The sequence below is a fragment of the Nilaparvata lugens genome, chromosome X (assembly GCF_014356525.2).
Source record: "Nilaparvata lugens isolate BPH chromosome X, ASM1435652v1, whole genome shotgun sequence".
Taxonomy (NCBI): Eukaryota; Metazoa; Arthropoda; class Insecta; order Hemiptera; family Delphacidae; genus Nilaparvata; species Nilaparvata lugens.
In genome coordinates, this window is record NC_052518.1 from 77,348,219 (window position 1) to 77,358,617 (window position 10,399).

Genomic DNA, 10,399 nt, shown 5'->3' on the forward strand with positions numbered 1-10,399 from the left:
GCGGATAATGACTAAATACCATGTTTTTCACGGTTTTCTCGAAAACGGCTCTAACGATTTTCTTCAAATTTATACTATGGATAGCTATTCATAAGCCTTATCAACTGACATGAGTCTCATTTCTTGGAAACTAATGGGGGGTCCACCCCATCCTTGAGAAATGGACTTTGTAACCTTCTTCTCGTGCATGAGGTAGGTAGGTAGAGCAGTTCATAAAAATAACACATACTCGAGATATTAATCTGTAGAACAGCTGTTTTGACGACTTTTGAAAAATATAATCGAATTTCACAATTTACACAAAGGAAAAAGTACTCTGAAAACAATTATATATACATATATATAATAGTCTGATCGTAGTTTCAAATATGTTGTTGCCAATCGTCTTTATGTTATTCCCCTAAATATTATTCTCCTTTAAGAATGGGGCTTACAGTTCAATGAGCAAGGAAAGTTGCGTGAGTGCACCACTTCAGATTTTTACTTTCCTTGCCCTACTACCATAGGTAAGGAAATTATTGCTTTCCAAAAAAATTAAGGTACCCTAATTTCAAGTTTTCTTTACGTTTCAAGGTCCCCTGAGTCCAAAAATATGATTTTTCGATGTTGGTCTGTGTGTGTGTATGTATGTGTGTGTGTGTGTGTGTGTGTGTGTGTGTGTGTCTGTGAACACGATAACTCCATTCCTAATTAACCGATTGACTTGAAATTTAAAAACTCAAGGTCCTTATACCATGAGGATCCGACAATCAGAAATTCAATAAAATTCAATTCAAGATGGCGGAAAAAATGGCGGATAATTACTAAAAAACCATGTTTTTCACGTTCTAACGATTTTCTTCAAATTTATACTATGGATAGCTATTCATAAGCCCTATCAACTGGTATGAGTCTCATTTCTGGGAAAATTTCAGGAGCTCCGTAATATTCATGAGAAAAATGGCGGATAATGACTAAAAAACCATGTTTTTCACGGTTTTCTCGAAAACGGCTCTAATGATTTTCTTCAAATTTATAACATGGATAGCTATTCATAAGCCCTATCAACTGACATGAGTCTCATTTCTGGGAAAATTGCAGGAGCTCCGTGATATTCTTGAGAAAAATGACAGTTACTAAAAAACCATTTTTTTCACGATTTTCTCAAAAACGGCTCTAACGATTTTTTTCAAATTCATACTCTGTATAGTTATTTATCAGCTCTATCAACTGGCTTGAGTCTTTTTCCTGAGAAACAAATGGGGGGTCCACCCCATCCTTGAGAAATTGACTTTGTAACCTCCTTCTCGTGCATGAGGTAGGTAGAGCAGTTTATAAAAAGAACACAGTCATAGTCAAGATATTTCATCTGTAGAACAGCTGTTTTGACAACTTTTAAAAAAAATCATCGAATTTCACAATTTACACAAAGGAAAAAGTACTCTGAAAACAATTATAATATACACATATACAGTAGTCTGATCGTAGTTGCAAATATGTTGCCGCCAATCATCATTATGTTATTCCCCTAAATTATTCTCGTTTGATAATGAGGCTTGCAGTTCAATAAGCAAGGAAAGTTGTGTGAGTGTACCACACCAGATTTTTTAGCAATAATTTTCGGTTAGAAGTTTTTAGTCGAAACTTCATTATTGGCGAAACTTCATAAGTTTTTGGAGAAAACGTCACTGTCAGTTCAGATCGTTATCCAGCAATACTGCGTGATTTTTCTACCACAATTGAGAAGATGACATATCAACCTTAATACCCATATAGATGCAACATGTCATACATCTAGAAAAACTATGGAAATGAAGCTAGACGTTCCCCGGACGCCTCATCACGTTGCGTGGGAATGTTGAGTGGAATCTTCGGACCTTACCGGACCTGTCACTTTGTGACTCATGGCTACCTTTTATGGGCTAGCTAAAGGCAAATGTAAAAATAAAGATACACGTACTCTTGAAGCCCTCATTGAGATAATAACACAAAAATTTGAGCGATACCACGTGAACCGCTTCAGAGGAGTATGGACATTTTTTCGCATTATTTACAGAAGCGTATGGACATTGGACAAGAACGGATTCCATTCAACATTTGTTATTTTTCGTACCTAATCAACTTTACTACAATCTTTTCCTCTCTGATTATTAAAATGGCAATATCTAAGGTTCATATTGGAGAAAAATAATTTGAGCTCCGTTAAAAAATTGGATCTGTAACAGCTATTCCAAATCCTCCATACTTTGCCCAATCAGTATAATTACGCATAACGTAACTTGGAATATGTGAGATATGTTTTTTATCTGCTGTTTTCACATGGGAAACAGCAATTTTCGAATCATCTCTAAAACTTGTACGTTTATTTTGAACTTGTAAAATGATAATTTGACAGTTACTTGTGTTTGTTTGACAGTTACTTCCACTGTTCGCTGATTGGCTATTTCCTGGGCCTGTTGACGGCAACAGTTTCATCAGAAGTGTTCAAAGCTGCTCAACCAGCGCTACTTTACCTTGTTCCGTTCACTCTTCTGCCGCTTCTCACAATGGCTTATCTCAAGGTATAATCTGTTGAAATTATAATAGATAATCTATTGGGTAAATAGAATAAAAGCTAGCATCTAGTGCCTAGCAACTGTCATTAGTTCCAGCTATTGATAAAATATAGTTGAATAATCAAGTGCTTGTTCTAGGTAAATTCAAATAGGCATAAGCTAAAACTCTCTGTCACATTTTTGAGCAAATGCCAGGTCCATCAACTGATGATTGCAGACTAGAGAAATTCTCTAGCTATTCCTAAAACTCAAGTTAAAAGTTTTTTTCATGTTTTGTTTTCTAGGGCATCTAGGACGATTCTTAGGAAAATTCCAATTTCAAGCTAAAAGTTGAATAATCAAGTGCTAGTTCTAGGTAAATTCAAATAGGCATAAGCTAAAACTTTCTGTCAAATTTTTGAGAAAATGCTAGGTCCATCAACTGATGATTGCAGACTAGAGAAATTCTCCAGCTATTCCTAAAACTCAAGTTAAAAGTTTTTTTCATTGTTTGTTTTCTAGGGCATCTAGGACGATTCTTAGGAAAATTCCTAGTTCCTAGGCCTAGTTAGTGCTAGCCAACTTTATTTATATTATTTATAAGTTTCGTATTATAGATTACGGAATGAGCCTACATGGGCACTGTGGCCTGTGCTTAGACTCAAGTTGGGATTTCAAGTAGGTATAGTGAATGTTTATGAAGGGGAATAAGAAAGAAAGCCAAAATAAATTTAATTTATGAGGGTAATTTCATTCAAATGATTGTCGTAGTTTTGTATTGTAGAAAGTCATTCTATATTGTAAAGTCCGTCTGTTTCGTATAGTCAGTCTGTATTGATATAGAGTCAGTAGAATTCATGATAATTCAATCGACGTATTATATTTCATTTCTTTCACTATTAAACTCAGTCAGTGATTGGACACCGAAGCGGTAACCTAAACTCGCTCTATAGTATTTCATCAATAGTAGGAACTTACATATTTATTGTAGTGTTGTTTACTATTTTCAAGAGAACAATAGATTCGCTTACGCTAGAAAAATAGAGTCGTCTGTGAAGGAGATATACATCACCAGAAAGATTCATTCAACCAGACCAGCTTGAAATAACTGCTGAGCAAATGATGTATGATGCTTGGAAGGAAGCTGATTGTAGGATACAGATAGCAGAAAGTAGAAACAATTTGATTGAAAAAAGCTGTGTCAGAGAGCGCTATTACAAATCGAATTAATTCAACCAATTGTATATTGGGAGAAAGTTGCTCATTAGTCTTTTTAGACTAGATTGAAATAAAAAATTAAAAAAATAATCAACTGGGAACGGATCCCAAAACAGGTGATTGATGTTTTGCGAAAGGCTCTAATCGATAACATCGATGTCAGTAGGGTACCATTTCCAATAATGATATAAAGGTGATAATAACTTGAGTCTTGCAAAAAATATGTGTGAAACTGATTTACAAACGTTTCGCCAAACTTGATAGATGGCAGTACTTGGCTACGGCTCGTTCGGCCGAATTCTATCTTGTTTGAAAATGACCGGTTTTAAAAATTAATTGCACTAGACCTAGCGCCGCAGTGCAGGATGGTTTCTCACAGCTTGGCGTTGTTGTCATTTGAGATGGGTGCCTGGCTTGGAAGGGTTTCAGCCGCATTGCAGGATTACTGTTAACAGTTGCCAGAAGATCAACAGCTGGGTTTTTTTCGTTATTTTTCGTGATAGAGAAATTCTGATTGCAGATTCGTTCTCAGCGACCCCAAGTTTAGCCTGAAGGCTCAGAATGTCAACAATATTTTTAAATAATTAAAAATCATCATGAAAAGTCATTAATATGGTAGTACACCACGCTTCTGGAACCTTTTTACTGGTGACTGGAGTTATTATTGACACACAAAAATAAAAATAGTCGTGAGAAAGAAAACTGCTGATGAACGCGAATAAGACCGTCACTCCATTGTTCTATTGTCTCGGCTGCTTGGCTGAGCCTGGCTGGAGGGATCAAATAACCGACTGGATTGATCTTTCGTCTGTCCGTTAGGCGGAACTACGCTGACCGTTGCTGGGTGGAAGATGTTACTGCGGCCGCTCGCATTCCCACCAACGCTGCTATTACTTGCTGTCTCAGCGCCTAGTCCGAGTCAGACAAGCATCCAGCCTGCACTGCGGAGCTAGGTTAATAGCTATTTCAGCTCAGAAACTTGAGCTGTTGCCTGATAAATGGTAGCCTTTTTTAATACAATCAAATGTTTATAAATGATAATAATAGTAATACTGAGGGTGATGCCCACATAAGCTCTTAGGCTTGTGCGTGGGTAATGAGTGAGAGGGATGATGAGAGATGATGACTACTTTTTAGGTAGTCGGGACCGACGCCTTATCATCTCCTCCGAAAGACGGGGTGGCCGTATCTATGTGATTGAGCTGTAATCAAAAACTTTTGCCCCGGTCGAGATTCGAACTCGGATTCTCTTGATTATTAGACCGGCGCTTTATCACTTACTCCAACGAGCCACCCGAATAAAAAGATTGACGTGAAACAATCGAACCACTCACCCATTAATCACCCATTCGCCATTACCGAATCACCCATTAATCTGCGCATTTTGGAACTATAGTTCTTTATTGAATGAAAGCTAATTGTTTATAGCATAATTGATTGAATTATTGTACAAGATTGTTATTCTGCAATTTGTTGTTTTCAGGGTGACCTGCGTCGAATGTGGAGTGAGCCATTCATCATACATCCTCCATCAAAACACATGGAAGTCTGACGAATCTTATTCTGTCACTAAAACCTTTCTGAATCGATGCAGCTGTTGATTGTCCAAATCACATTTATTCATTACAATGAGAAACTAGAGTTTTGGCTGTTATCAATAGCCTTAGATACCAATATTGTATTTGAAACGTCGGCGTCTTGACACCTTCCAATCCTATCATCATTCACAATACATACATGTGAGTATGATGAAGAAGCATAGTTGAAGCTACCTTCTTACTCTGTAAGTTTTACAATATTAGAGTTGACTCTTCCTTATTCAGACTGGATAGTAGCGGATTACTAGTGGAACTTGATAACTAGAATAATCTACTAGATGAAACTCAAAAATCGTTTCCATTATTACTGAACTGCAATGTTGTTTATTGATCTATAAATTACACGTTCGCTAATCATCAAGGGTTTTCTGTACCTGTGATGATATCCATAGTAATTCATCCTTTTCCGTTGCTGAACTGACGCGTCACGATATAGGTTGATTAATATGATGAACCGTGCTATGAAAGAAGTTCTAAGAAAATTTAGAAGAACTGTTAGAACTAATTAAAAAACTGTTGATGTCCATAAGTTATCATGAAATATTAATTCGTTTCTCAACTTGCAAAAATTGGATAATTTATACTGATAGCAAACATTGGTCAATAACATTGAACTATTATGCATGTGCGTCATCGAAAGTTGATTTCAATGGTGCATGCATAAAAAGATCTTTGACTTTGAATATTTATATAGTTCCCTCTACCCATCGTTTTTGAAGATTGAATAATTTGAGAAGAAGAAAAAGAAAACTCTTGTTTAGAGTTCATAAAATTCATTTTAGCTAAATTTCATCAATTTTGAAAAACTGGATTTAAAAGCATCCATTGAATGGATTTATTTATTCAGTGGCGTGAAACAACTGAGCCAAGTTTTGGATACGTTTCGTATGAATGTACGGGTAAATTTTTTTTCAACCTCCGATCATATATCATGAGACACAGAGAAGCGGTAGGGAACCGATTTTCACAGAGCTGAAAATATCGCTACAAACTTGACATGGTCACTAGTAACTTATACCTTCTCCTCAAACTCATGACATGACATTGAGGGCAAAGCTTCCAAACTAACAATGATTCGATCATATATGCCATAAATTAATCAATTGTATTCCGGCGAATTCCCTCATAAACAGGATCTCAAAGTCAACTTTGCTAGTAATAGAGGATTGCATAAAATTACAGGATGAATTCAATGATATCTCGTAGTAGGTAAATTAAAACTACTGTATAGGTTACATACCTTTTGAAAATTGTTGTTTATTTCTCTTTCTCCTTCCATCCTTATTTTTATCTTTCTATCTTCTTCTCTCGCACACGAACATTTTTCCTTTTGTGATCATAAAAGTGTTTTTCCCTTTCCCTTATAAACTCTATCAGTGTGGTTCTATGTATGCCAGCGCACAAAACTAGATTTTACTGGCATTGTCAGATTGAAAACTTGTTATTTTTAGTTCAAGAATCATAAGGATTAGAACAGAACAGAGTGTAAGAGCATTTTATAGAGAACATTCTGGCTACAATCAGCTTCGAAAAATCAATGTTATTGGGGATAAAAACACAAGATAAGAGTATAAATCAGAATTTGATGAGAAACTATGCAAAAATAATTTTTTGTTGCATTTTATTTTTTGTTACCGCTCAAAATGGAATTATTGAATAGCTAATATTAATATTTCATTGACGTTCTATAACCCAACTATTGACTACGCGCATCGGTAAGCTTTGACCACCTTAGCGCGTGGCGTGCTCTCATTTGAACACTCGAGTGAATGTATGAGGGTTGAAATTCCAGATAGCATTGTTTCCGTGTCTACGTCATATTTTGAAAGTTTCATGAGAATTGGAAAGAAAAATAAACTTCGGCGCTAAAGAGTTCAATGACTAACTTAGGCCCTTTGTAATTTGCCGTATCATATACTACAATAATTTCTGTTATTCAACACTTTGGTTTCAAGTTTATTAATTAATGATACTGTAGGATCCAAGACTATAGCCTCTCTTTGTAATGAATATATGTTTTGTGACATTGTCCAGTCACTGGACAACTGGACATCAGAAACATCATTAATGCAGAAAACATGTTCTAGGTAATTAGTTGGATGTTCACATATTGTATTACAATAAGAGTCTTCATTATTGTGAGTCTAACTGTATCTAGTTTTATATTTTCATTTTATATATATATATAAATTTGCACATTTTAAAAATTTATCAAATAAGGTAACTCGTTATCTGATGTTATTTGATGTAGGTAGTGACTAAGCTTATCTCTTCTATGACACAACATTAAGTTGCCTGGCCTTTAGTTTTTGATAAATTTCATTCTCAAAGTATTATTTACTGGAAAGAGATCTGATTTTTTGTTCAATAAAATAGTGTTTTCTGATCAAATCTGAAAGGTTCAATCATTGACTGAGCAAGGTTGAAATTGTCTAGCTGGCACTAGAGCACTGGTGACTGACTTTGGAGTCAAGTGGGTCAGTAATCCTACTGAAAAACAATGTTAAGAAATTTAAGATTCCGTTTGAAACGTATGAGGAATCCAATCGTATTTCACCTCACTATACAAACCCTTAATAATTTACAAAATTACCTCTATGAGAATCATTAATTAGATAGAAATACAGACTGATTTATGAACGAAAGTGAAGATGAACAAAAAATAAGTTGATATGTTATATAATTATCATGTAGCCTATATGTCTACATAAATTATTTTTATTTAGTAAATTCAGTTTTACCTGTATGTATAGCAGTTTATATTTTCTTTTTAAGAATTTTGATGAAATTTAACAACTTTTATATTCTCACAATTAAATAGATAATTTCTATGGTATCGTGTTCAATCTTAAAGTATTAATGAATATTATTAATATTTTTATATCGGAATAAAATTAGTTGACTACATTGTTATTGAAATTACTCATTTAATTTCAATATGTACAGAACTATTTATGCAAATATTCGATCAAATATAAATTTGGTAACCAGTTTGCAAGTTTAGGTTTAAAAATATACGTTGTAAAAATATACCATTGCCGTCAAGTTGTCCCCCCGACTATTGACACCTACTGGACCAAAGGTGCCAACTAGTCATGACCGTAAACGACAACTTGACACCTCGCACCCTCGCGTCAGGGTGTCCCCCCGACTAGTTGGCACAACTTACACCTCCGCGGCGTAGGGAGGAGGGATCAAGCAATTTTTATTACTGTTTATGATGTAGAATTGAATTCTAAGCACTTTTGGTTCAGTAACATTTTCCCGTAAACGCACGGTTCGGGAGATATTCACCGTCTTTGCTATTTTTAGGACAAATTTTTTGGGGTTGGTTGAAAACAGAAAAAATGAGTAATAAGCCCTTTTGATGACTGAACCAGATGTAGAACACAATTCTAAACACATTTTTTTCAGTTATATTTTCCCGTCAGACGCACCGTTTACGAGTAAATTGAGCCTAATGCTAAGATAGTTCAGATAGTTTGGCTTCATTTTCCAAATTTCAAATGTAGCCAGCCGGAATGGTGATTTCTTGTGGAGTGGAATCGAGGTGATAGGCTGTCGTGACCGTAGACGACTACCTGTACCCTCGTAAAAATATACTATTGCCGTCAAGTTGTCACCCCGACTACTTGCCACCTATTGGACCGGAGGTGCCAACTAGTCATGACCGTAAATGACAACTTGACACATCACACCCTCGCGTCAGGGTGTACCCCCGACTAGTTGTCACCTACTTAAAAAGGAGACAAGTAGCCGGGGATGGCTCACGTCAACTTGTCCCCTAAAAACCGGCTTTAAAAGGGGACAAGTAGTCGGGGTGGAACCTAGTCGCGTTCCCTTTGAAGGGTTTTGAAAATCCATTGCGAAAATGGTCCTATTTTAATTAATAGGATCCCAAATTAAACCTACTGTCAAATTATCCTTGTAAAAGAAGTATTAAGCTGTTTCCATAATTTTCACCGACCCTGCATTTCAATACTACAACAGTTGTTGATCATTGAAAAGATAAACATACTGTATTTTATACGACGAATTCATTTCTTATTTTAATTGTAGCTTTTTTACTTTTCTCAAAAATAAGTGAAATTCAAGCTAAATCGTTCAAAAATCTTTTGTTATTTCTATTTCTGTGTTTTAAGTCACAGACTTTTTATTCATGTGCATTATACAGCACATTGTAAAAGCTTCTTCAGTATGTAAGAATTGAATTATTCGAATGTGAAATAATTCCTAAGAAATTGTTGGAGAAGTTTTCATTCATTTTGCATACAACTGTACAGTAGCAAAAAGTATGTAACGATTTTTCAGTGCTAAATTAGTCGTGAAAGTAATACTAGTTAGGAAAAGACTAATTGAAACAGATACTCACCTACATTAATTGAATTGTCAAAAACAATGCCAACTCATTGTTGTGTCAATGCTTATTATATTCCGTTGAGAATGTTATGTTTCAGTTTTTATTCATAGTTTTCTATGTTTCATCAGTGTTACTTTTGTATATATAAATTAGAATATTTAAGGTTTTTTTACAAGATTTTTTCCATCTAGAATAGTATAAGCTACAGTAACTGGTGTTGTAAATATTGATTTTGTTAATGAGCGAGGTAAATCTTGTGACATTTTTATTGATGTATATTTCTAATGTTTTCTCATTATATCTCATTTGATTTGCAGGTAACAAACATTTAATTATTCACAGTTAGTCATTATCAATGTATTTATTTATGATTGTTGAATTGCGATGTTTGTAAATTGAAATGAATTATACATTTTTAATACAGCTCTTGTTATTTACTCCACAGTAGAAATATTATAGAACTAAATCACATGATATTTAAGATCTTCAATCAACGAAGAATCAGAATAATTTAAATTAGCAGACACTGCTTCAAGCAACGAACTAGAGCAACTGGATTCAATAGATGGAACTATGATTGACTAACATTTTGAAAATTTGAATGATTTTCTGAAAACAACGATCAAATAGAAAATAATATTAGTTAGCCACCACATGGTGTCAATTGACTAGTGAGTCTGCTTAGGTTTTTTTCGTGCAATAGAAAGTGA

The 10,399-nt window shown here is 34.9% G+C and overlaps 1 protein-coding gene across 2 annotated transcripts in view; it reads left to right on the forward strand.

Moving 5' to 3' along the window:
• LOC111057959 (signal peptide peptidase-like 3) overlaps nt 1-10,112 on the forward strand; it is a 42,483-nt gene extending 32,371 nt beyond the window's left edge. The window contains exons 11-12 of one of the 2 annotated variants that reach the window (XM_039441651.1): nt 2,396-2,540; nt 5,215-10,112. In XM_039441651.1, the coding sequence (XP_039297585.1) occupies nt 2,396-2,540; nt 5,215-5,283 (214 nt within the window). In that variant the 3' untranslated portion in view covers nt 5,284-10,112. The remainder of the gene's footprint in view (nt 1-2,395; nt 2,541-5,214) is intronic. The other variant, XM_039441652.1, reaches the window with a different exon arrangement.
• Nucleotides 10,113-10,399: the final 287 nt, after the last annotated feature.